General features: G+C 55.8%; 1 protein-coding gene and 1 pseudogene across 1 annotated transcript in view; one reads left to right on the top strand and one right to left on the bottom strand.

Annotated features, from left to right (window-relative positions):
* Jph3 (junctophilin 3) overlaps nt 1-27361 on the top strand; it is a 74682-nt gene that overhangs the window by 18226 nt on the left and 29095 nt on the right. Inside the window, exon 2 of the mRNA XM_020183161.2 lies at nt 5341-6118. Coding sequence (XP_020038750.1) covers nt 5341-6118 — 778 coding nt within the window. The remainder of the gene's footprint in view (nt 1-5340; nt 6119-27361) is intronic.
* Nucleotides 1319-1465, bottom strand: LOC141417676 (small nucleolar RNA SNORA66; annotated as a pseudogene).

Here is a 27361-nt window from a genome sequence, read left to right as displayed (position 1 = left end):
CTTCTTCGTCAGTCCCCTGAGACCGCTGATCTCCCCTTTCTGTCTCTTCTTTCTGTGCCATCTCCCCCTTTCCAGCTTTCTAAATACACAGGGCCGGACATTCATCTGCCAGAGTGCTTCTTGGGGAGCAGGAATTTGTGTCACCAGCTGGGAGTAGGTCCCCAACTTCCCAAGAGACACAACTTCTCCAAGCCTTGGTTTCTGTAGCTGGAAAAAAAAAAAAGACCAAGAATATCTCTATCATGGAAATTTTCTGATGAAAATTCCCTCTCCCCCCTTTTAAGACGGAGCGCTTACCAAGGTCAGATGCACCCACAGTTCAAGATGCAAGTAAGTGCTAGAACCAAGGCAGCGGTCAGCGCTCAGGTAGGACGACACTCACCTCCTCCCGCTTCCCAGGACTGTGACTTGGCACCCTTTCAGTCCGACCGCCGCCTTCCCAAGTGTGTGCGTTCACTACTTCCACCAGTGTCCATTGACTTCCTGTATGGTAGGTGGAGATTTTCAATCTCCTGGTGACGCCCCTTCCTTAGACACCCCAGTATTGTTATACACAATTTGAAAATTGAATTGTTGCTCTGACTGTGCAAGGATGGCTTACGCCGAGCCAAGCAGTGGTTGTGAATGGTTTTCATGTACTCAAGCAACGGTCTGAGTTAGTAATTGCCTCATTTTTTTCAACTGCCTGCTTTTCTTTATATGACTGGTTAATTTCCCCTACCCTCCAAATGCGCAACAAAACATCCCCTGGGGCAGCTCTTCTCTCAACTCTATCAGATCCTCCATCTGTAATACAAAACCCCATGTTTATTTGTTGATTGGCTGCCCTCCCCCAGTCCCCTAGTCTCCTTGGAAGTCCCCTTTGCCTCCCTGTATTTTCCTCTTTCTTGGTTTTCTCCCTGATTTTGATGGAATACATCCTGCAGAAGCTTTCTGAGAAAAGACACGTGGAAGAAGTTTCTGTAGCCTGATGACTTGAATGATGAATTGGAAATCGTTTCTGCTAAGGCTGTGCGTGTGCGTGGTTCTGGGTGCAGCGTTGCTCGTCTGCAGTCCTGAGCCCTTCTGCTTGTCAGTCTATCAGATGCGCTCTACTTTTCTGTTTTTTTCTTGAGGTTGCATGCTACCATGTCTTGGTGGGGCTTGTCCCCCCATGCAGGGTGTCTGTGGGTCCCTCGTCTGGACATTCAGGTTTTGCATCTTTAGTCATTTTCCTGCCTTGCTGTCTGGAACTCTTAGTAATGCCTGGGACCTCCTGGCCAAGACCTTTGGCTTTCTTCTCACAGTTTTGTCTCTCTTCTTTCTTTTCTGTTTTTTACACCATTCCAGGATAGGATGGGCACCTCAGTAGCTTCTGAGGCTAATGCATTCCTGTCACACGGCACTGTAGCAAACCTGGTTCCCTTAGCATCTGTCACATGTCCACCTCTTTTCCTACATGATGACCTCTGTAAAGAGCTTGTGTTGGACGAGCTCCTAGGCTAGGGAGCTGTTAGGACTTCCACATAGGAATTTGGGTGAACACAATTCCTCCCATAGCAAATTCCAAAAGATGTAACTTTTCAGAGCCCAGCCAAGAACGGTTTTTAAAAGTGACACTAATTGGGTGGTGATGGTGGTGACATTATGGGGACATGGCCATTCTTACACCTTTTTTCCTGAGGATAATTTATCAAAACACCCCAAAAAAGCAAGGAAAAAAAAAAAAAAACCTTTCCATGTGAGCAAGCAGTTTTATACTAGGAATTTGTCCTAGGGTAAAGTTTAACATTATGTAGAAATGTTAGATGCCAAAATGAGAAGTGAAGTTTAACTCTGGTGTAGCATGTGCCTAGCAGATGTAAGGTGCTGGATTCAATCCCCAGCACTAAAAAATAAATGAATAAATAAAAATTTAAAATGACAGTGACTTGTGTAACCCAGGGTCAGCTTATAGGTGAGACAACTGTGATACACTCATGCAGTGGACGATTACACAGCCATGACTAATGAGGTGGAAAGTGGGAGAACATCCATGATGTATTGTAAAGGAAGGTTCCAGAACTCAGTGCACTGTTTGTGCAATGGTGCCTACTTGTCCTTGTGGCTTCACCTCCATGGTTGTCCCCAGGACATTGGGATGTCCCTGATGGCAGGAATCGCCTAGGGGCTGTGACAGGTGAATGTCACCTGATCCTCTCTGGAAATCCCAACATAGTAGTCACAGTTGGGGCCTTGAAATGTGTGTGTTTTCTTGTTTTTTAAATACAAGCACAGGGCTGGGGGGTGTAGCTTGCCAGGCAAGCCTGAGGCCCTGGATTTAATCTCCAGCACCACAATAAATAAGGAAGTGTATGGCAAGGACCTTCCTGTTTGGGGATGTTTGGGAAGCACTTGCCTTGTCTGTAATACACTTGACCCCTGTGCTGTGACATGGCTCTGTGTTACCTTTACTTGGATAAAGTGCTCTATCATTGGTTCCAGTGGTCACCGGGAGAACAGCTGAAGCCCTGGAGCTGAGGCTGAACTCACAGTGCCGCCCTCATGCTGGTCAGATGGTCATTCTGTCCCCCTCACCCCACCATGGACAGAGGAACCTCTCTGCATCAGGCCACCTGTCCTCTGAGATTGAGGGTGGCCATTCATCGGGCAGGAAGCCCAGGTACAGGCTGACTGTCAGGGAGGATGTGTGCTGTGGGCTGCTGGGGTCAACCCCATGCCCCTGCCCTCGGGGCCTCTAGCCTCCTGGGGAGGCCCCGTCACCCAGCCTCTTCCCGGAGTTCAAAGTTGCTCTCAGTGTTCTGGTCACCAGCTGGCTGCCTAGGTAGCCACTTCCCCCAGCAGGCTCCCTGCGCCTAATGCAGCCTCGTGGTACAAAGCAACCGGCTGGGGATGCAGATGTCCAGCCCTTGTCTCCAGGTGAGACCTACTCCATGGAGCTTCCTGTGGGATCCGGCTGCAGCTGGTCCCCTCGCTCAGCTTCCCTCTCCTCTTCCCCCTCCAACACCCCCTCCTAATAATTCTGTTCCCGAGTCCCCACCTGGGGCTCCAGGCCTGGAGAAGCCAACCTCAGACACCATGCCGACACCACTTTTTCTTTTCCTTTGTGCTGCTGGGACGGAACCCAGGGCATGACTTGTGAGGCAGGTGCTCATCACATCCCCAGCTGCCAGTCAACAGCAGAGAACCCGAAATTTGGGGCAGGCACCCATCTCTTGGGGTGACAGACTCTGTCTGAGGCTCTCTGTTTGGTCACTTGATGCACATCCATGTCCCCTCTCTTGCCCACATGTCACATGGAGGATAAGTGACTGTAATTGACCCTTTCCCCAGGGAGCTCATATCTGGGGAGCAGGGAGGATGCATTCCAGGACGTCCCAGGACTCGGTGCCATCCTGAGTCATTCTGCAGTGTGTGGCCCACTGATCCCAGTGCTGCTGGCCCACGGCCGGGGCACTTGGAGGTGCTATGGGGGAGGGGGAATGAGCTGGGTTGATCTGGAGGAACCGGACTGGATGGGGCGGGCAGTTTGGGTGAGGACCGTCCCTGTGAACACAGGCTCAGAGACAGGCCAGCCCGGGAGGGCTCAGAACCCATCTGACGCGGGGTGTGTGGGCAAAGGCAGCAGGGAGTGGGCACCGATGGCAGAGATCCCTGGAGGATAGGTTGCAGGCCTCTGTGCCCCAACGCTTGGTTGGATTTTGCCCTGCAGAGTGAAGGAGGCGGCCTGGGCGGGGGAGCGTAGGGAGTGGTGGGGAGTGAGGCGAACTTAGGTGGTACTCTGTCTGAGGACTCAGCTGCTGCTGGCCTCCGGGCCGTTTTGCCACTTGAAAAGCACAATCTGGAGTTGCCCGATCCTCTGATTTTTTTAGGGCACACAGAGACCTGATCTACAAGGATCTGCCAATTTTTCATAGCAATACTGTATGGGACAAACAGTATGTGAGTGGGTAAGTTCCAGCCACCAGGCATCTGGTTGGCTGCTTCTGCTGCCCTGGTCAGAAGAGCTGCTCCCCTGGGTGGCAGCTTCTCTGTGGGGCCATGCTGTGAGGATTCCTCTAATAAGTACGACTTCTGTAGGTCGAGGGAAAAAAATGTGTCTCCTAATTCTCACTGTGACCTGGGGTGGAGTTGTTTTGTGCCTGTCCTGTGGCTCGGTAGTCAGAGAGTCAGAGAGGGCCAGAAACTCGCCCAAAGTCACACAGCTAATCAGCCAAGCAAGAAATGAGCCCAGGACCCATTATTCTCCCTTTTCATTTGACTGTGCTGTGTATCCCATGAAGTTTACCATTTTCACCACTGTTTGGCGGTGGTTTTTTGAGATGAGGTTTGCCATGTTGCCCAGGCTGGCCTTGAACTCAGAGGTTCTGGTGATCCTCCCGCCTCAGCCTCTTGACTGCTGGGACCACAGCTCTGTGCTATTCTGCCAGGTTTTTAAGCGTGCTGCTCAGTGGCACAGTATGTAGTACCCTTGCCACCGTCTGTCCCCAGGCCTTCCTGTCACTCCAGATGGGAACCTTGTCCCTGAGAAGCAGGTAGTCCACTTAGCCCCCTTCCCCAGGTCCTGGCAGCCCCCTTTCTCCTTTCTGTCTGTATGGATGACTCCTCTAGGGACTCCACACAGGTGGGATCACTACCAATTGGCCTTTTGTGTCCAGCTTCTTCTGTTGGACACCATGTTTTCTTGTGCCAGTGCTTCCTCCCTTATCATGTCTGACTAATGGTCCACTGTTTGAGTGTGCCATGTTTGGTTGACTCATTTGTCCATTGGCTGACCCTGGGTGATTTCCACTTTGGGGTTCTGTGGACAGTGCTGCAGTGCACAGGGTGTGCAGATGTCTGTCTGAACCCCAGACTCCCTTTGGGTTTGGTTAGGGCTGCTGATTTTAATGCTCTGAGGTCATGGCCACAGCCCCTTCCTATACACTTGAATCCTTCCTGCAGTGTCCCTGCTGAGTGGGCTTCCAGACTCTTTTTGGGTATTTCCAGTGGTGGGAGCCTGTCGCCCGCTAAGGGGGCCAGACACAGGGCTCTGACCCCAGTGTGGGCCACTCTCCCCGGCCAGGACCTTCCACTGAATGAGCAGTAGTGGGGAGGCGGTTTCCCCAGTCCTCTCCGCAGTGCGTCAGGGCACGGGTGACACCCCTTCCCCTGCCCGGTCTCCAAGAAAGAACGAAATCAGTTCCTGGGAAGCAGGGCAGCAGTGTTTTGGGGAACGTCGGGAGGCCTGTCTGCCTCACCCGACACCTGCCTGGGTCTCACCAGGATGGGAGCGGTGTGGGCAGAACAGGGGACACTCCCACCCTGCAGGACCCTGCGTCCTCCTCGGGGAGCTCACCCCTCTCTCCTTTGCCTCCCCAGGGACGTACCAGGGCCAGTGGGTCGGCGGTATGCGGCATGGCTACGGCGTGCGGCAGAGTGTCCCCTATGGCATGGCAGCGGTCATCCGCTCGCCCCTGAGGACCTCCATCAACTCCCTGCGCAGTGAGCACACCAATGGCACCGCGCTGCACCCGGACGCCTCCCCGGCCGTGGCCGGCAGCCCGGCCGTGTCCCGGGGTGGCTTCGTGCTGGTGGCACACAGCGACTCGGAGATCCTGAAGAGCAAGAAGAAGGGCCTGTTCCGGCGCTCGCTGCTGAGCGGCCTGAAACTGCGCAAGTCCGAGTCCAAGAGCAGCCTGGCCAGCCAGCGCAGCAAGCAGAGCTCCTTCCGTAGCGAGGCCGGCATGAGCACCGTCAGCTCCACGGCCAGCGACATCCACTCCACCATCAGCCTGGGCGAGGCCGAGGCCGAGCTGGCCGTCATCGAGGATGACATCGATGCCACCACCACCGAGACCTACGTGGGCGAGTGGAAGAACGACAAGCGCTCGGGCTTCGGCGTGAGCCAGCGCTCGGATGGGCTCAAGTACGAGGGCGAGTGGGCCAGCAACCGGCGGCATGGCTACGGCTGCATGACCTTCCCCGACGGCACCAAGGAGGAGGGCAAATACAAGCAGAACATGCTGGTGAGCGGCAAGCGCAAGAACCTCATCCCCCTGCGCGCCAGCAAGATCCGCGAGAAGGTGGACCGCGCCGTGGAGGCCGCCGAGCGGGCCGCCACCATCGCCAGGCAGAAGGCGGAGATCGCGGCGTCCAGGTAGGAGCACCACCTGGCACCACTCGGCCATGCTGTGCCTGGTGGGAGTGCGTCTCAAACTGTGGTTCCACAGAAACTTGGGGTTCCTCGGGGGCCTTCGGATGTGGGTGGCACAAGGACATGGTTGATCTGAGGTTTGGGGACCTGTCCCCCCCTCCGATGGGCAGTGTCTCTTTGTGGTATCCTGGTGCATCCAGATGTGTTTAATGTAGAGCCTTGGAGGTAGAGGACTGGCTGTTCTATCTGTCCGATGTGTGCAGCAGGTGCTGGCTGGAGAAAGGATTTTTGCCACCGGGTTAGTGTGGAGTTGCAGCAGCCACAGGGGTGCAGGGGCGTGGGAGGAGCCTGGAAGCTATCTGGGCTTCTCTGACCTGCAGCCATGGCTCCCTCTGAGCCCCAGGATGGCCCAGGTGAACAGGACAGCTGTGATGGTGGCAAGGGGCTCCGGTGAGACTCGATGTGCTGTGGACCATCGAATTTGGGGTTCAGAATTTCACCAGACCCGACAGAACGGTTTCCAGAGATGGGTGCCACGGGCTTCTAGGCATCTCCATCGGCCAGGTCACCGGATGTGCCCGGCCCCAGGATGGAGGAAGTGGCCTGGCTCTGCTGTGTCCCAGCTGCTTGGTGGCTTTGTCAGGGTCTTAGTGTTCACAGCCAGAGCCTTGGCTTCCCGCCAGTCTCTGCTGTCCTGGGACAGGGTATGGCCCTCGGGGTCTGCCCTGAGGGTCTTGGGCTGCTGTGGGGGGGTCTTGGGAGGGCGGCCATGTCTGTCTAGATGGTGCTGTGTTCCCAGGCAGGACCGGGCTGGAGAGCATCCAGGAAGTCCCAGCTCAGGAAGCTTGGCTCTCTGACCTTGTCATGGGTTAAAGGTTAGTCCTTGACTGGTTCCCGTGCCCTTAGGTCTACAATAAAACCAAAAGTGGCTCACTGACGGACACCTGTTGCTCGAAGCAGCTGAGGTTTAGAGGCTTTTAGGAAGCCAAAGAAAGGATGGAGTCCTACCTCAATACCGAGGTCCGAAATTGCTCGCTTGCTGCCCTCCTCCTCCCCTGGAAATGTTCAGTCAGGGAAGTAAATAGGGGCAATGTGGGTGAGTACTCACCTGGTATTTTAAGAACAAATTGGGCTCGATAGCTATTTTTGCCTTCATAACTGCAGAACTTGCTTCATACGGGAAAATTAGAAACAGGAGGAGGAACATGGCATTGACTGTGGTCTGAGGCACCATCCAGACGCCCGCTGCACTTTGGTCAATTTCCTTGTTTTACTTCTCTCCTTTTGTATTTTGTGACCCAAGTGGACCAGAGGCAGTTTTGGGGCTGGAGATGGTCCTGGCCAAGGGTTTGTGTGGCACAGGCGTGAGGTTTGTGGCAAGCTACCTTGGAACCAGTTTCATGTACAGGGCCATTACCTGGTGACCACGGTCAGGGACTGGGACCCAGGACCCAGGGCACTTTCAAGACAGATCCCACAGGATGCTGGGAGAAGTCGGTTCCCACCAAGGAAATCAGGGTGGTGTTGGGCTGAGCTTGGGGTCGGCATATGTGGGGAACTCCTGGGGCCACCGTTTATCTCTGAGCCTTGGTTTCCTCATCTGTGTGGAGGGGAGATGCTGCCTGTGAACCCTCAGGTCCAGCTCCGTCCTGTGGCCTGCCTTCCCCATGATGTGACAGCACAGGGCTGGGCAGCGTTGACACACAAGTGGCGTGCACACCCCAGGACAAACTCAAGGCCTGGGCTAGAAGGACAAGAGGGATGAAGAGAAGTTGGGTCACCTCAGGCCCGAGCACATGGTTCCCAGCCAGGCACCAGCCATTTGGGGCACCAGCCAGCCTTGGTGTGTGCCTGGTCTCCTAGTCAGGCTTCTGTTGTGTTTTCCCTAATGGACACAGGGTGACCAGACAGAGCAGGCAGGGAAGGGGGCTGGTGTGTGTGCAGCTGGGAACAAACCCAACAGATTGCCCTCTTCCGCTGGCTCCTACCCCTGAAGCTGACCTGTGTATCCCAGTCTTGTCTTCTACACGGACAAGGTCAGAGTTGTAATGTGTCAAGTGCAGCAGAGATGGCCCTGGCTCCACATTTGCATGAATGGGGGTTTGGTGCCTTTGTGACAGCCATGTCACATACTACCTATGACACAGCCTGCACAGGTACACGCACCACCCTCCAAAGTTGTCTCAGATCACTTTCATGTGGCACATTGAGGGTCTGACACTGAGATTGTGGCTGAGAGGAGGAGGCACCAGACCCTCACTGGCCACTGGAAACCTGCTGCTCAGAGTCTGGCCTCCAAGATGCAGTGTCCAGCTGGACCATCACTGCTGAGCGTCAAGGGCAAGTTGCTGGCCCTGCCTGACCTGTTTCCCACTGGAGGATGGGTGGAGCCCACAACGTAAGATCTGGCGTATGACTGGCACTGTCACTATTACTGATGTCATTCCCAGTCCTGCTCTGAGTCAGACGTTCAGAAGGCAGTGCCCAGGTGAGACCCTGGGCTGTAGCCCATCCTCCTGGTGCCCCTTGGCAGTGGGGAGGCAGCAGTGTCCTCGGTTGGTCACCTAGAGGACGAGACTCAGTGTCAGGCTGCAGGCCCAGAGCTGTGGCTTCTCAATGGGCTGACAGATGAATGACAGGGCCTCTGGCTGTGTGTGAGCCACTGTGTCTGGCCCCAGGCGGATGTGGTCACTGTCACTGCTGAGCGAGGACAGGGAGCCGGGGGTGGAGGTGGGAGGATGTGGAAAGGAAGCACTCCTCTTTCTTGGCCTGCTGGGCAGGGCTTGTCGAGCCGAGTGAGGTGAGAGAGCATCTGCTGTGTAGCAGTGGCTGTGCCAGCACAGGGGACATGTACTTTCCTGGACATCAGGAGGGGCACAAGCAGCATGAATTCTGAGGAGTGGGCTGTTACTTCCACCCCACCCAGGGAGGCCCATCCTGGCCTGTGGCCCACAGCTGGGAGGGTGGTGACCGAGGTGCCCAGGACCAGCTTGGGTCTGCCCACCCCTGAGAGGCTGGTGTGGCATCTGGACTTCCCCAGAAGTCTGTGAGCCCTCCACATATCCTGTCCTGGGCCTGTAGGATGTAGAGCCCATGCCCCAGAGTTGGTCTCAGTGGGGATGAGGAGACCTGGGTGCTGGTGGGAGACAGACACAGTCTCCTGGCAGAGCCATCCCAAGAGTGACCGGGATGAGGGTGGGTGGAGGGCAGTGGTTTCTGGTGGGTCATTCCAGACGAGGTCCTCTGCTACAGAGAAGGGTCATCGTGTCAGAGGTGCCACTGCCTCCACAGAGTCTTCCGCACCCTATTGGGAATTCCCACTCGCAAAGGCTGTGTCGAGCTGCTTCCTGTCCCGACTGCTAACCTGATTGCGGCCTCAGGAGAGCAGGTGACTTGGGGTGGCCTTGCCGGCCTTGCTGTGAACAGCTGTGCTCAGGTGACCGGGACTGAGCCCTACTCCTACTGTCACATGTGGAGACCCTTTCTTGGCTGTTCAGTTTTTCACAGTGGAGTCCTCTGCTGCACCCTCTCACACAACCTGAGAAACAGCAGGGGAGCCTGGTGGGGCAGGCTGGGGTGGGGACAGGGGCAAATTGCAGCCCAGTTGTCCCTCCCCCTCTTCCACCACCACAAGGCCCTTGAACACTTCAGCAGGACTGGGGTCCGTGGCTCATGGCTGAGGGTTTTAAGATGTACCAGGCATCGTGGGGGAGGGTGCTGTGATGGGCTCTGTCTGTTGTGTGGTCAGAAGTGACAGGCCAGTCTGCAACCAGACGCTCCTCCAGCCCGTGGGAATCTCGTGCTTGGTCTCTGCTCATGTAGACATCGTCAGACGGTCTTGCAAAGCAGTGGCACATGGTGAGAGGAGAAGGGTTATTATTAGGGCAAATGTGTCCTTTGTCCTCACCCATTGCTGTGGCAGACATAAAAAGTTGGTCGCAGTCCTCCCAGCAGCGCCTGGTTGGTCTGGAAGATGAATCTGGGATCAGCTCTACCTGGCCGGGGTTTATGTCTGTTTTGTTCACTGCTGAGCCTCAGGGCCTGGACCGGTGGATCTGCGTTTCAAAGGAATGAAGGTGTGAGTGAATGAATGATTGTCTCAGCGCCACTTTCTCACGTCCTCTGGTGCTGGGGACCAGAAGTGGGCAGTGGCCATGGTTGTCATGATGGGGGATGATGGGATGAGAACCCATCCCAGGAGGGTGAAGGAGCTGGTGGCCAGGCTGCAGCCATGTTACCAGTCCTTGCCAAGGGGACTGTGAACCGTTTGCTCCTTGGGGCTCACAGACTTTCACTGGTGTGAGGTGGTTCCACCTGCATCCAGCGGGTGGGTCTCCTGGTGAAGTAAACGAGAGCAAGCTGATCTTGTTGGAGTTGTCCATCATTGATGAGCTGGGGGTCCCAGTGTCACAGACGCTGTCTGTCTATGTGTCCTCGACAGGTTGCCTGGCTCTGTGGAGGCCTGATGACAGGAGATTCTCCTGGGGTCGCTCAAAATGGGGACCACATAATCGTGTCTGTGTGACCCTTGGCACCGCTTGGGCTGTCACAAGTGTTTGTGATGACAAAGATGAAATGGTGTGTGTGATACACACAGACTGAGGTGGGCACCACAAGACCTCTCAGGCGACCAGCTTTGCTCCTAGACATGGTGGCCGTGGCCGTGGGGTGGGGGCAGTGGGAAAACAGCCCAGCCTGTGTCCTCGTCGTCCTCTTCCTGGCCGAGCTCTACTCTGGCTCTAAGCCCTCAGTCTGACAGTCGGGTCACTCTGTCTCCTGGGAGTGACACTCTTCTTGGGATGAGGGACAAGGAGGTGTGGGCAGGCGCCCAAGGCTCTCTTGCTCCTGTGGGGCAGCCTGGAGTGGGCAGGATGCACACAGGGTTGTGGAGAGGCTTCAGGCAGTTCTGCCACCATCTGTTCTGGAGAGGAGCTTTGGGGCGGCTGTGTGGATAACAGCACATCCCATGAGCTGAGGCTGCTGGGTCAGTGGACCCTTGCTGCAGGTGGTGACCCCTGGCCTGTGATGCTTTGCCATTGACCCAGGGCCTCGGCCAGGCGCATAGATCAGAGACAGCAGTGCCCCGGCATCGTCGGCTCCTCTGCCTGCCCCATACCCACAGCAGACGTGGCTAATTGATAGCTGCCTTCAGAATCTTCCCACCGGGCATTTCCGACACCCTGCCCGCAGGTCCAGGTGGTCCCTGCAGGCGCCTGAAAGTGCCTTTTACATACTGTGATGTATGTATGACCCTCCTGGGATGGGGAGGACTTGGTGTAAGGGTGTAAGGCCAGGAGGAAGTGAGGCCTGCCCAGAAAGGGGACTCCCCGACACTGCTTTCTGAGTGCCTGCTGTGCCCCGGCCGGCCCTAAGCTGGTACCTGTGAGCTGGGCCTTGGGGCACCCCAGTGGCCCCGTCTCCTGTGCGTGTGGCTTCTCCCCATTGGAGCCGTGGTGCAGAGAAGTGCGGCAGTAAGCATCCGGGAGGGTCCACTTGGGGAGGACGGTCACCTTGGCTACAGGAAATAAAACCTTTAAGGATCTGAAATAGGAGGGTGGTATTTCTGTTTGTTTGTTTTTAATATTCCCTGTTATAAATAGAAAATAGTGTATCTTGTAAATGTACTGAACAGTAAGACAGATCTGCACAGAGTCACCATGTGCCACCCTGAGCTGGCCATCCCTTAGAAGTAATTAGTATGGTGGTTTTCACTTATCTGTGGTTAACTGTGCTCTGCATCCTGAAAGTATTCTACAGGAAATTTCAGAAATAATTCGTAGGTGTTTCTTCTTTGAGACAGGTCTTGCTGTGTACCCACCGCCAGGCTGGCCTCACACACCATCCTCTTGCCTCAGCCTCCCAAGTGCCTGGATTACAGGTGTGGGTACCATTCTGAGTAGTGTGATGAAATCTGACCACACCCTGCTCCGTCCCAGTCAGGACACGAACCGTCCCTGTCCAGTGTGTCCACGCAGTGTATGCTACCTGCCCGCTAGTCAGCAGTCATCAGCTTGGTTACCAGCACTGACACACACAGCTTAGCACTGATACTCAGTGCTCCTGTTCACGTGGCCCTATTTTAGGCAATGGTGTAGTTGTTCTATGTTACTAGTAGTTATTGCTGTTAATGACTTAGTGTGCCTAGTTTATAAATTAAACTCTACCATAGGCATAAACATACAGGTTTGGTGCTACCCATGGTTCAGGTACCCACAGGGGTCTTCAGATGCACTTGTGGAGATAAAGGGGGGCTTCAGTGTGTACGTCCCTCTCTTACAGCTTCCATTTACAGGATAAGACTGTCCTGTGCATCTTGCTGTGTCCCTTGCCTTATCCTGACGTCCAGGACACCTTTCCACATTGGCTCATGCAGGTCTGTGCCCGTCTTCAGCAGCTACACAACCTATGCATCATACAGTGCGAACCCTCCCCAGCGGCCAACGTTCAAACCCATCTCATCTGTCAGTCTCACGAGCCAGGCTGCAGAGGCCATCCTTGATCCCCCTGCTGCTGTGCAATGGGTGTTTCTGCGCCCTCGTTGTCCTGCAGCGGGGTGTGTGTGTGTGTGTGTGTGTGTGTGTGTGTGTGTGTGTGAGAGAGAGAGAGAGAGAGAGAGGTGGCAGGTGCTGCGGTGACACCCAGCAAAAAGGCTGCATGGGGTCACCTGGGTGGGAGAGGCTCCACGAGGAGGTGACGGGGGCTTGATTGATTGTTGTGCTGGGAGGGACTTCTCCCTGCTGTGGACCGGATAAAGACATCTGTAGACCATCCACACCCTACTCCTCCCTCACGGTGAAAGAGACTTTGCAGCTGGATTGAAGGATGTTGAGACAGGAGATTATCCTGATCACCGGGAGGCCCCGTGTCATCACCAGGTCTTCACCAGAGGGAAGCAGGACGGAGTCAGAGAGGAGACGTGACAAGACAAGCAGAGCCTGAATGATGTGCTTTGAAGATGCAGAATGAGGCTACGAGCCAAGGAGCACAGGCGGGCTCCCGCAGCTGGGAAGGTTAAGGAACCGATTCTCCTGGAGCCTGCAGAGGAGCCAGCCCTGCCACACACTAGTTTCCATCCCAAGGGCTCATTTTGGACTTGTGACCTCAGAACTCTGGGGGAGTCAGCATGCATCGTTTTAAGCCACCATGTGGTGTTTCCTCATGGCACTTGCAGGACACCCATACACTTGGTATTCTGCCTTAGGGCAGTGTTTACCTCTGGGTCCCCTGAGAACAGCGTGCACCCCCTCCACCCTCCACTGACTGCCCTGCTGTGGAGTGCTTCCAGGACTGAGGGGCTGGGCTGACCATGCAGGGAGCCTGGGACTTCCTGCCCGTGTGGCCATATGCTACCAAAAGCTGGTGGCAACCCAGGTGTTCTGGCTTTGACCTCACAACTTAAAAGGAAATCCAAGAAGAGAGCCTGGGAAATGACCGAGTTTGGGCCCAACTGAGGGGACCCTGGTGGGTGGGGGGCAAGAGTCTGTGGTGTCCAGGGGCCTGGCTGCCTCTGGTTGTGCCCAGAAGCATTTGGGCTCTGTTCATCCCAGGGCCCACCCATGCCTGAACATGGTCCTCACCTCAAAAGCCTCACCTTGCTGTGAAGGGTCAGGAGGGAGATGCTGCTGTCAGGTGTGATTATGACAGCTGCCACCTTCACCCCACCGAAACGCTTGCTTGTCAGGTGGGAGCGTGGGACCTGAGTCATCCCACACCTGGAACTGAAAAGACACCGTGGGAGACAGGAATCAGCCCCAAGCCAGCCCTGTCTAGTGGAGCCCTGGAGCTGGGAGTCCTGGTGCCCAGAGCAGGTCCGGGGTCTGCAGGTCCCAGAGTCCATTCAAAAGGCCCCAGGAATGAGACGCCACAGGACTCTGGTGATCCACCCCAGGATTGGTGGCACCAGTGATATTTTTCCTCTAACCCCAACCCTTCCCTGGACTCTGGGGTCCCTTTTCACCTGTCTTTGGAGGATCGGCCCTGGTGGCAGTCAGTTCTGCTGTCTGTTGGCTCTGTGACCTGGCCAGGGACCTCAGCTCCCCATGGCACCTGTTTTCTATCCTGTGCAGTGGGCTGATACAGCCTGAGTCCTTTGGGGTCACATAACGAGGAAACGAGGGAGGCTTCAGAGCACCTGGCCCGGGGCCATGCCCTCGTCACTGTCCTCACCATCCTCACCGTCAGCATGGATGTTGTGAAGGTCAAGGTAACCTCAGCGGACCCCTGGCCCCATTGCACAGGGACAAAAACTCTGCTTGGCTTCTTCCGTGCCTCGACTTCCCATCAGGGACACCGTGAGCTGCTGCAGCTCTGCCTGTCTTGGTTGCCTGACTTTATGCTGGGAGTCTGAATTAAACCCAGTCACACGACACCCAGAAGCACTGCACCTGGGTGCACCTGCTGGCTGGATACGGTTCAGACCTGTCTTGCTCGGAGATGCCATGACACAGATGTCGTCAGTCCCCGTGACAGACGTGCTGGAGCAGGCTGGAGAGGGGGCTCTCCAGCTCTTGACTCGGTGACAGTCACGGAGTCTCAGTTTCCCCACCTGAGTGAAACAAAGCTCACTTGTGTCTCGTCTCACGTCCCCACTCTTGGGTGGTTGAACGTCTCAGTCCAGCCTGGAACCCACCTGGTCCTGGTAGCATTTTGGTGTCTTGTTCCTCTCCCCCTCTGCAGCCACCTGTGCCTCCTGCTTGCTGATGTGGGACGAGGCTGGTGGACCTGGCCCAAGCCCAGGCACTGAGAGGCCGTGGGATTCTGCTTGTCCCCTGTGTTTCCACCAGTGCCATGGAACCTGCCCTAGGGAATCCCAGAGGAGGAGGCCCGCGGGGAGAATGTGGTGCATGAGTGGTGACAAAGGGTCACACCAAGCCAGCTGGCTTTTGTTTTGTCACCTGTCAGCAGTGCAGACATGTGGCAGCAGCTGGCTAATCCTGTACCCCCTGGGTAGTTACAGAAGCAAGGGGGCTTCTTCACCACGTTCACAGCTAAGGTCACACTGGATCCCTTTGGGGACCTCCTGATCCTGCAGGAAGGAGTGTCGCCTGGCTGCTATGACAGTGTGCGCCAGCCGGGGAGCTGTGTGTTCGGTTTCATTCTCCAGAAGGTTCTCTGCACGTGGTAGCAGATATCCACAGGTGTGTATGCTCACATAATCCCTGCAGGCTGCAACCCAGGAAGGAGAGAGACACTCATTTTCTCTTAGCAACCATAGGGTAATGCTCTGAGAAGGCTCTGATTGGCTCGACTGGAGTCACCTGGCCAATCCCTACAGGGAGGGGTGGAACTTCTGATTGGCCAGGCTAAGTCATATTCCCACCTCAGTTGCAAGAGGGAGGGTCATCATAGGACGGGCATCCTGATTGACAGCTTCACTAGGGACCTGGGGGTGGGGACCCTCGTGGGAACTTAGAAAACACTGTCCAAGGTCCTGAAGGAAGGGACAGCAACTTCTTTCCTCTCCATCCGGAGCAAAGTAGAAGCCACCAGCCTTCATACTGAAGTGGAGCCACCACCCAAAGCCCAGTCTCTTACGTCACACCACCACCACCTATTTTCCAAATATCCCCATCACCCCCACAGTGGACCCCAGGCCCTTACCCCTCACTCCCTATCCCCGCCACCAGCCTCCGGAACCACGACTCTGTGGCGCTGCCTCTCCCAGACAGATGCCTCATAGAACTGGCATCCTGCGCCAGGAGGCCTTTTGTTCTTTTCTTTCATTCAGCATCATGTTTTCAACGGGGCAGCCTGAATCAGAGCCTCATTCCTGTTTACAGCTGAGTAATATTCCATTGTGTGGACAGACGTGCTTCCCTCAGCCATTCGTTACTTGGTGGACTTTGGGTTGGTTCCACTTTTGTCTATGGTGCTGTCATGAACAGTCACACCTACTTGTATGGAGGCATTTGCAGTTCTCATGGGGTTACCCAGGGGTGGAATTGCCCGGTGCTGTGTGACTGTCACCTTTGGAAGACCTGCGAGAGCATTCACGCAGAGCTGCACCATTTTTCGTTCCCACCGCCATGTGTGGGGCCCAGTTCTCGTCCTCCTTGCCAGCACTGGCTGGGGTCTGTTGCCTTTGTTCCATCTACCCTAGTGTGTGGAGTGGTGTCTCACTGTGGGTTTGACTTGCATCCCTGACGGCGGTGACCTCAGGCATCTCTTCCTGTGTGCGTGGCCATTTATGCATTCTCCGAAGGAGTATATTCAACTTAGGGTTTTCGTAACTTTGCATCCTGCACATGGTGTGTTAAATGGATGTTTTTGGTGCAGTCAGCCTTCCCAGCACGACACTGAGTTGCTGAGAGCAGGACGCTGCCTGGTCCTGTGTTCCTGTGTCCCTGCGGTCAGGGCTCCCTGTGTCCCTGTGCCCCTAGGCAGAGCCTTGTGGGGACCATGGGTTTGGGAGTGACTCTTCTTGGAGTGGGTTCGTGTGCTGATCCCACGTGTTGGTGCGCCACCCCCAAGGCCTCAGCCGCAGTCCTGTCTTGGGGGACGAAGCTGAGTCTGGCCCCTGAGTCTGGCCCCTGTCTTCAGGAGGTCATCTCAGAGCCCTGGGCAGAGGCAGGGGTGGCTCGGAACCTTCTCTCCTTGTTCTTCTCAGTGCCGTCCCTTGGGAAACTGCTGGAGCCTGGGGAGGCCCAAGATCTGCTGTCCCTCCCGCTCCCTAAATGGTGATGAGGACTAGAGCACGGTCCCCACGACGGGGGTGCACACAGTGGGGCGAGCAGCGTCCTCCAGAATTCACATCAGTTGGACATCAGTGTGACCTTATTTAGAGTCAGATGTGATTTAAGGTGTGGCCGCACTAAGCAGGGTGGCCCTGCTCCAATGGCTCGAGTTCCTGTAAGATGAGGAAAGGACACACAGGAGGCCAGGCAGCCTCGGAGGCAGGGACAGGAGAGATGTGTCTACAGTGGGAGGGACATGAACCAGCAGGGGCTGGAAGCCACTGGAAGGCGCCTCCCCTGGGGTCCTCGTGCCGAGACTTGCCTGCTTTGCTCTGGGCCTCCAGCCCTATGGACCTGTGGAGGGCACATTCCTGACGTTTGAAGTCACCCATGTTGTGACAGTTTGTTGCCACAGCTGCAAGTGATGAAACAGCCGCTAAGTGTTGTCCCTTCTTGGTGCTGCTGTCAGTTTGTCACCTTGGTGGGCTGTCAGGGAGGGACACAGCCACAGGCACCTGTGTGCACTCTCTCTCTGTCATCTCTGTCGCTCTGTCTCTCTCTCACTCTCTCTCTCCACCCCCTGCCAGCTGCTGGCCAGCTCATCCTCTGACTCCTGGACAGCTGGACGTGCCACACCTGGCTTGTGGAGGCTGTGAGCTGGGTGTGAGCCAGGGCAGTGACACTTCCCGTGGTGTCCTCAGCTCCCCCTTCACTGAACTTCACAGATACACGGGCACCTGGGCTGGAGGGCAAAGGAGCTGCAGCACGAGGTCACCCCATGGAGCGGAGCCCACAGGGTGCTGGGCTGTGGGCAGTGGTTGGTGGTGGTGGTGGGGGGCATGTGGTGGGTGGGACTGCACTTGGGGACTCCAGAGGAGCCTCCCTCCTTGGCTGCTCCCAGGCTGTTGTTTTTCACTTTGTAGTAAATGGAAGAGTAAGACCCATACAAAGCCTGAAACCACCCCCACCCGAGAGCCACTGTCAACATCTGGGGACCCTCCTTCCTGCGTGCTAAACACACCCGTGGAGGGAGCATGTGGCATGGCTTCTGGGTGCCACCATCTCTCCAGTTCACTGACTTTCCCAACCTTTCCGTGGGACGCAAACACCAACCAGACCTTGTCCTCCTCAGCACAGCTCTGCCTTCCAGGCTGTTCTTGACGTGAGGCCGAAGTAAATCTCATGTGTCACGTGACCCTAACTTTGCAGGGCGGGGGCGGGGTGGGGTAAAAGTGACTGGTGGCTCTGCCAGGCTCAGAGCATCCACTTCGGCCCCGTGGCCTAATTACGGTCTTGTTTCTGAGCCCCGCGCCCCACTTCATCAGTGGCACGGGTGATGCTGACGTCTGTCCCGTGTGCTTTTGGCTGATGGCTCAGTGCCCAGCAGAGGCAGGGTGACTCTCAGAGCAGGAAGCACAACATCCTCTCCCTTCCCGTGTCCTCATGGCACAGGTGAGGTCCTTGGGGTGGGCTCGGGACTTCAGCCACAGTCCCCTGGAGCTGGCAGCCTGTCCTCGTCTGTTTCAGACTGGGAGCCCTGGCACCACCCAAGACCTGTCTCGGGCCTGAGCTCCTGGAAGGAGGGGAGAGGGAGAGCCGTGTGGAGGGCGCTCGGCCCGCACGGAGGGCTTGTTGTGTCCACTGTGCGGAGAGGAGGACACACAGAAGTGGGTGCGCCTGGCTGCCTGGCATGGCGTCTCTCACATGGTGATAGCTGCAGTGGACAGGATGGCCGAGCAGGAGCTGGAGGGTCAGTGATCTGACTGCTCTACTCCCTCTCAAAGCCTCCGGAATAAAGTCTGGTCTCCCCAGCTACGTAGACGTCTAGCCCTCCATACGTTCTGGCCTCAGATTCCACCATCCCTGCCCACCACCCTCCAGACAGTACCTGTGCCTTCCTCCAGCCTCTCTACTTGCTGTTCCTGCTCATCCCAGCAAGCTCCTATACATCCCTCGAGACCCAATTCAGACACACCTCTCTGAAGTCATCCTCATCTCCCAGACGGGCTCGGCTACTGCTTTTTTGTGATTCCAGAGCACTTTTTTCCCCCTCCCTTGGTGTTTACACCGAGGTGCATTTTTATTTGCTTGTTGGAACTGTAGCTCCTAGAAGCCAGGTCAGTTTGCTTCTCCATGGTTCAGGACAGGGAGGGGAGAGGAGAGGAGAGGAAAGCTTTCTAAGGGCAAGCACAGCCGGTAGGTGTTGTGGGTGTAGGGCCTGGCCAGCCTATGCCTGTGTGATCTCAAGTGAACCTTCACCTGAGCCTCAGTTTCCCCAGCTGTACGTCAGGCCTGGTGTAGTGATAGACCACCTGGGGATGCTTGGTGTGTCCCTGCCGAGGCAGTCCTGGGGGCTGCAGTGGTCAGTGTACTGTCCTCACCCTGGGCTCCAGTGTGGGTGCTGTGTGTGGGAAGCCTGCTGCACAGAGACCCCAAGGCTCTCCAGGGACAGCTGCCCGCCCTTAGGTTCCCACCACTGCTGTGACCACAGGCCTGAGTGTGCCCAGGTGGTCCACGGCTTCTGCACAGAGGTCCTAAGTGGGGCTGGGGTTTGCAGAGCCTCGGTGGTGGGTCCTTTAGGGGGTTGTCAGCAGGCTGTGGCCCTCAAGCTTAACCAGTTGGGGTCTTGTGCTGGTCAGCTGAGTGGACCTCTGTGTACCTGTCACAGCTGTGGCATAGGTGCCACCAGGCCGTTCATAGCTTGGAACTGAGCTGCCCTCGAACTGTCTGTCAGCTTGACCTGTGGCTGGAGCTGCCCTAACAGCAGTGCAGAATTGGGGCTGCCCCAAACTGCTGAGTGGGCCCGAGGGGCTGCAGAGAGCGGCAGTGGAGGCGGGCAGCCAGTCCATAGCCTGACCAGGGAGCGTGTGTGCAGAGAGCCACAGCGTCCTTGCACTGGGCAGAGAGGTCGGAGATGTCCTGCCCAGGCAGGTCCACAGTGAGTGGCCATTGGAGGCATTTGGCACGAGCCAAGTCATGCTTGTGTTTCGGTACCAGCACCTGGGCAGGCTCAGGGCCCGGCTTGGGTTCAACCTGTGGGGAAGACACCAGGGCTGGTCACAGAACAGTCAGGGAACTCTGTGTTTCTCACTCGGGACAGAAAGAAAGTAGGGACCCGGGGCCCTGCACACACCGGGCTTCCTCTCGTCTCACACCTGGCGTGCTCGCCCTTCCTCCTGCCTGGGGTCTGAGGCAGCTTGGAGGTCCCTACCAAAACACCCCTGGGCTGCTTAGAGCAGGAAGCCCAGAGTCAAGGTGCTGGCCTGGTTGGGTTCTGGTGAGGGCTATCCTCAGGGTGCCACTGCTTGTCCTCATGTGGCCTTTCCTGTGTGCACAGAGAGACCCCTCATCCTCCTAGGAGGTTACCAGTCCCTACCCCAATGGCCTCACCTAACCTTAGTCACCTCCTGAAAGGCTCTGTCTCCAAATGTACTCCCTCACATTGGGCTAGCATTTCACATGCGGGTTTGAGGAGGCAACTCAGTCCACTGCACTGGTGTGTGTGTTCGGAAGGAAGCCAGGCTGACCAGACCCCAAACAACAGAATCTTAAGCTTGGACAGGTGACCTCTGAAGACACAGTGAAAGTCACAAACAGGTCAGTCCTACGTGACCCATCACACAGACTCCCAAGGACAGGTGAATTTACAGGGGCAGAACACAGATTAGCGGTCACAAGGGGTGGGGTGACTGCCTAACGGGCTCAGAGTTTCCGTTCGAGGTGATGAAAGCGTTCTGGAAGAAGATAGAGGCACTGAATTGTGCACTTTAAGACAGTGAAGAAGGAACTTTTATCTTGTATAAAAATTGTGATATTAAGGGAAAATTGATATAAACAAGGGTGGCTGGCTTCTCCCAAGGACGCCTCCACAGTGACTTTTAGGCCATTCTGTGGGGTCACTGGTGCTCAGGCCCCCTGTCTGGAGCAGCCCCGTCTCTGGGGTGTGACCTAGCTCACATCCACAGCTGCAGGGAAGAGGAAGGAGAGGAAGGAGGACAGGGCACAGCCCACAAGGAGGCTACAGGACGCTCCCCACGAGGGAGGCTGGGAGACACCTTAATCTGTGCAGCAAGGGTCACCTGACTGTTGGTGGCTTTAGCACTGTGGGAGGGAAGGGACCAGTGGCTACTGGGGGATGGACAGCCATCTGTGCCACGCTGGCCAGTGATGGCCATTCTTCAGGTCCTCAGTGTCCCCTCGCTTCAGCCTTCTCTGAGTGCCAGGGCTGGGGCTGCAGCTGCCTGCCCTGCCCAGTTGGTCTTGGCAAGGTGCCCCATCTGCAGACTGAGTGCAGGGACACAGCCTCTGTGTCACCTGGAACTGCCGTGCTGGACACCAAACCTGGCGCAGGGCGGATGCTCAGTGGGAGCTAGAGTCGAGTGACTCCTGACCCTTCAGAGATAAGAGACAGCAAACCAGGCTGGAACCCAGCTCACTGGGGACTCTTTCCATCCCTGTCTCTCCTGCTCCCTCCCTCTCTCTGTCCCTCCTTTCTTGTCTTTCTCCCTTGCTCCCTATCCCCCCATTCTCGCTACATCTCTTTCTTTCTCAACCTGTGGCCTTCTGACATGTCACCCAGGGATAGTCACAGTGAGTTAGGACCTATTTGCTGCCTAGCTCACCATCACTGATGGCTGCGTGGATGGAGGGACACCCCTGTGCTAGAGAGGGGAAACAGCTGCTCTTCCAGCTACAGGGTCTGGGGGAATCTGGGCTGCCATGGCCCCGGCCCCGTCACAACCCTAGGTCCTCCCCTTCCTGAGCCCAGGTCCCTGTTAGTGATTGACACAGCAGGGTGGCCTGACAGTCTGGTGCCTCAAGGAGTAATTACACAAAGTGACTGAGCAAGGGAGCGATTACCGGCAGGGTGCCACAGTCACTGTGACCACTTAGCTGTGCCCAGCTGGCGCAGGCACGACAGGCCTAGACACCCCGCCCTGGTGTCTGCAGCCTGCCTGCTGCCCGTTTAGACCAGTGCTGGGGGTGACCAGCTCCCTGCCATCTCTGATTGATTGACGGTGGCTGCCCAGATCTTCGGGTCGAGAAGGATTCTGAGGTCAGATCTGGCTGCCGGGCATGGGCCTTGATTGATCAGTAATGTCTGTCACAGGCACATAAAGGGGTGCTTCCAAGAGAAGCTGTGGATTGTCTGTCCTTCACTGTATCCAAGGTTTCCCAGGGCAACACACCCCCATGGGTTGACGTCTACAGAGTGCACTGCTTACTTCTCTCTCAAGGTGTCTATACATTTATTTCAATTTTTTAAAATTAGGGGCTGGATGTGGTGGCACACACCTGTAATCCAGCTACTCGGGAGGTGGAGATTGGGAAAAATGCAGTTTGAGGGTGAAAGCAAAAGGACTGGTGACGTGGCTCAAGTGGTAGAGCACCTGCCTCACAAGCACAAGTCCCTGAGTTCAATCCCTAGTACCGCCAACAAAAAATCGTGATGAAGTCCATACAGCATAAAGTGGTCATCTCAGTCATTTAAAACTATATATCAAAAAATTAAAAAAATAAAAATGTAGAGCTCAGTGACATTAACCACATGGCTTTGTAGCCATTGCCAGCTTCAGAACTCCTCACGTCGTGCAGATCTGAAAGTCTGCCCCCATTAAACAACAGCCGGCTGACAGTGCTAAGAGCTGGGTCCAAAAGCAAGATGACCCCTTGCTCCTGAAGGCCAGGGTCAGTGCCTTGGAGAGAGCTGGCTGGCCTCACCTGGGGCAGGCCTGGGTGGGGACTGGATTAGAGACTTGGATAAAGTTAGCAGCCGGTTAGGGCTATCCTGCCGTACCCCCAGCAGAAGCCTCCATTTCCCCCATCTTGCTTCTTCTCCTCCACCAGTGCTGACCAGTACTTCCTGTTCCTTGATCTGCAACTCAAGATGCATGTGTGTGGCCATCTCACTAGTGATTTTTAAGTAATTGAATACTTCAAACAATTGGTTTCTAACTGGCTGGTTGTGGTGGGCACAGCTGTAATCCCAGCACTCAGAAAGCAGAGTCGGGAGGATCATGAGTTCAAAGCCAGCATAGGCTACATAGCAAGACTGTCTCAAAAAGCTGAAGAGGAGGACTGGCGGAGGGGCTTAAGTGGTGGAGTGCCTGCCTAGCAAGAGTGAGGCCCTGAGTTCAAACCACAGTAGTACCAAAAAAAAAAAAAAAAAAGCCAAAAAGGAAGCAAAACAAAAACAAGCCAGGAAACACACCCTTCAGAATAACTGGCTTCCTTTGCAACCTGGGCACTTTATTTTGCCTACTCACACCATTCTAAGGAGGCCTCCGTGGGCTCCCTGCTTGCCCATGGCACAGGGAAGTCCTAGGCCCTGTGTGCCTGGGTCGAGACTCGGGGTGGGCCTTCCTGGCCATGTGGGTGAGCTGTAGACAAGGCTTGGATGTTGGGGCCCTGACTGTGCAGTGCTTTCCCCATCTGAGGCCATGACAGACTGTTGACCCAGTGCTTTTGGTCAGCAGCAGATTCTGCATCCCTGTGGCTCCAAACCCAAGGACAGCTGGTTTCCCCATTGCCTGGCTTCCCTCGGCTCATGACTAATTTTTAAATTATTTGATACTTCAGTTGGTTTCCTGCTAGCTGGATGTAGTGGTGCACACCTGTAATCCCAGCACTCAGGAAACTAAGGCAGGAGGGTCATGAGTTTGAGGCCAGGCTGACCTACATAGTGAGATGGAGGCCAGGCCTGTGGGCCTGGGTTTATTTGATGGTTGTTTGCAGTAGCGTTGGATGTGGGGTCCTGGTTCATTTCCCAGGGTGATTATTTGGGATCATGGGTCTTTGGGGTGGATGAAGTGAGAGAACCAGGGACCATGAGGCTTTGCCCTTCTTTCCTGCTGACCCCCTCCCCCTCCAGGCTTTCCTGGATCAGGGCTCCAGGGCCCACTGGCCACACTGATTTGGGAGAAGGGGCACCCCTGTCTCCTGGGACTGGATACTGGGATTTGAACTCAGGGCCTCACACTTGCTAGACAAGTGCTCTACCACTTGAGCCACCCTGCCAGCCTCTGGCTGCTTTCCTTCAACCTTTACGTTGAAATGTGACTCTGGTCCTCATTGCCTCCCACCACAGGGGTACAACACCCGTCTCCTGGTGAGATCCCTTCTCCCTGGGGCGGCCTGTGACCTGCAGCAGCCCCCTGCTGCTTAAAGCCTTCCGGGGATCCCACTGCTGGAGAAAGCACACAGTCTCCTCCCACAGACCAGCAGGCCATGGTCCTGACGCTGCCAACCTGGTGGCCCTGAGTTCCCTGACCTCAGCTGTCACAAATGTTGGGTACCAGTGATGTCTTTGACCATAAAAATGCCGGCGCTGGCAGGTCAGGCAAGACTTGATCCACAGCTTAGGTGCGGTGACTATTGAAGTTTTGGTTTTGTTTTGGTGGGACTAGGGTTTTGTTTGTGGCTCTATTGTTTGAGCCACACCTCCCTCCAGTCCATTTTGCTCTGGTGATTTTGGTGACGGAGTTCTCATGAGCTCTTTGCCCAGGCTGGCCTTAAACCGTGATTCTCCTGATGTCTGCCTCCAAATAGCTAGGATTACAGGCATGAGCTCCAGGAGCTGGGCTTCAAGGCTCTTTTCTTAATAGTGGTAGATGTGTGATGGGATTTCGTACGACACTTGTTTTGAAGATGAGACTTTGTTCCGAGATTAAGGAGCAGTTTAGCATGATGCAGTTTCTTGCTTTCTTTTGCATGACTTCATCCACCAGAAACAGTCGATGATGCGCACGGCTCTCCAGCCGTGCAGGAGTCCACAGTGCTCACATATCAAGGTTCCCCTGGCTCCCCATCCTTGCAGGATCAGGATGGGCCCCTATCTCCGCCGACCTCTCCTGCCCCTTTGTGACAGCTCACCATGTTATTTTCCAGCTCTGGTGAGGTATTTCTGGTATTTCATATTTGGATTTCTTGGTAGCCGAAACCATGCTGTGTTTTTGTCAGGTTCCCACCTTTTCTGGGTGTCTTCAGTGAGGTATTTGAGGAGTGCCTCCACCCATATTTATTTTCCCACTAGCCCTGTGGTCTTTTTTTATTTTTTTGGTAGTAGTAGGTTTCGAACTCAAGGCCTTGCACTAGCGAGGCAGGCGCTCTGCACGTGAGCCACCCTGGCAGCCGCCCAGCCTGGTGGCCTTGATCGTATGGTTTTGCCCACGTGGTAATCTCTGGGCACAGATATCCCGTTTCAGCAGAACCCACTGTCCTGTGTCGTGGACAAGAGTGGCCGTGGTAGAGAAACACATACTGAGGTGTTTAGGGGTTAAAAATAATCCCTAGGTCAGGGATTCAAACCCTGCGTGGTGGCCATCCCTGTGTTCCATGCACCAGGCCCTGAGGTATCGGGGGAATGCAGTGGGGGTCAGGGGACAGGTGCTGGAGACAGGGAGGTGAGGGCCCTTGTTACCTCATGACCCCAGGTGCCCTTTTGCCCGGGGAGGCCAGCCTGCGTCCATGTCGTTGCTAGGCCTGCCTGGTGGGAGGTGGGTGCAGCTAGGCTCCGGGCTCCCTGGACGGACGGCTAGGCCCTACCCATCCCCGTGGGCCTCATCAGCAGTAAGTCTTTCTTCTGTGACATTTTTACGACTTTCTACTGGACTCTCCGGCTCTTAGACTTAATATGTACCTACCTCCAAAGGGTAAGGCAGCATTGAAGGAGTTAAACTTTCTAGAAAAGAACAAAACAAGCAAACCACCACGCCTTTGCCTGTGCCAAACCCTCTACCTGGCAAGCCTTTCTGGTGCTGCTCTCACGGCCCAGGCTCAGTTAAAGTCCAGTGTGACAGTGACAGTGAGCGGCTGGCAGGCACCCAGCCAGGTGCTGTCCTAGGCTTGGTGTGGACCCTGTGTTTTCCTGCACAGCTCTCAGAGTCTTGCTGGACCCCTGGGCTCTGGCAGAGTGGCCCTGTCTGTGTCCTCTAGCACCCTCCTCCCTGCTGCTAGCCCTGGAGGGTCTGTGACCACTGCCTCAGGCAGGTGTTTGCACTGTCTTGTGTCCCCGTGGGTGACCTCACTGTCCTGCCGCACAATGAAAAGATGAGGTGAAACACACACGGGGCTCACACATAGCTCATCTCCCTGTTGTTTGAGGTAAGGGCTGTGTTTGCTTCACTTCTGTTCATCCCCAGGTATGTAGCTTCGTCCACACCAGTGAAGTTGAGTGAACAGGTCCTTTTCTGAAGGCTGACGTTGGGGACCATCCCTGGCTTGGACAAGTCAGTGGTCCCGAGAACGTCCCAGCTGCTGGCAGGACTGTGTCTCATGGATCTACCTAGTGGACGTTGTCACCGGGCAAGTGTCTGTTTCCAGTTGGTCAGTGGGGAAAGAGGATTCCAGTCACCCTTGTGCTCTCACTGCTCACTTGTCTTTCTGTCCTCACAGTACTGATGTGTCACGTGGGGAGGCTGAAGTCCTGGGGAGAACGTGACTTATTGGTGGTGGTAGGGCTGGACTCATGCCCGGTGCCTGTGCAAGTGTCACGTGGCCCAGGTCACTGCTGCATGCCCATTGTGACCCTCTCCCCCAGATGTGTCTGCAGGAACTGCCTCCCTCACCTCTGTCTCACTCCCAGCAGACAGTTGGCACTTGTTGCATTTTGCATGGAGAAACCTGGTGCTAGCTGCCCACTCCCCTCCCTGGCCCCACCTGTCCAGTTGACTGGGGGAAGAATGCCCTGAAAGCTGTCCTCTCTGGGGGCAGAGGTCACAGCCTGACCTCTGCAATGGTCAGACTAGAACCTTCCTCCCCATGGTGGTGCTTGGGTGCCCGGCCAGGACCCTGTTCTGACCCACTGAGGCCTGTGCGTCTTTCAGGGGCTGTGGGTGATCAGCAAAGGGCCAAGGGAGCTGTGGCCACTCCCCACACACGGAGTGTCAGTGGGGCTGAGCCCCAAGATTCCCGTGGAGACCCCCAGCATGCTCTTTTCCTGCCCACTGACAGGGCTCGCCCCTTGCTAAGCGTGTTGTGTCCAACAGCAACTGTAGGGTCACCCGATTCCAAGTGGCCTCCTTTGTTCCTCCCTAGGCCCCCAGTATCGTGGGGTGAACCCACATTGCAGATGCTGGGACTGAGGCCTGGAGAGGCCATAGCTCTAAGCCTAGCAGGGTGGGATGGTGTGGTGGCACCTGGTGTCATGTGGTGTCTAAACCCATCGCCTCCTGCTGCCTGAGCCGCACTCCCAGTCACGTCCTCCCTGGACCCAGCCTTGCTCCTGGCGCGCTCCAAATCCACACCCCTCCCTGTGCGCTGGTGGGCTGGACTGATGAAGCCCTGGCCTGCTTCCCAGAATGTTCTGTCCCCTACTGGTCCTGTCCTCTGCTTTGAAGTCAGAGGTCACCTGACCCCGCCCAGGCCCTTTGACACCCCTCAGCTCCTCACAGCTGGCACACTCCTACCAGGTGCCAAAGCCTATTTAATCCACAGGGACAGAGTTAGCAGCTGTGAATATGCAACACCCAGGTAATTTGAATTTCAGGTAGATGTGGGTAATTTTTAACGTGAGTGTGCCCCATGGGAGCCCCTAACTGAGCTTTCTCTTCAAGGAGAGCAGTATCATTGCCTG

The sequence above is a fragment of the Castor canadensis genome, chromosome 15, assembly GCF_047511655.1.
Source record: "Castor canadensis chromosome 15, mCasCan1.hap1v2, whole genome shotgun sequence".
Lineage (NCBI taxonomy): Eukaryota > Metazoa > Chordata > Mammalia > Rodentia > Castoridae > Castor > Castor canadensis.
The sequence above is the reverse complement of the archived record's forward strand: the minus strand, read 5'-3'. Positions and strand labels throughout refer to the sequence as shown.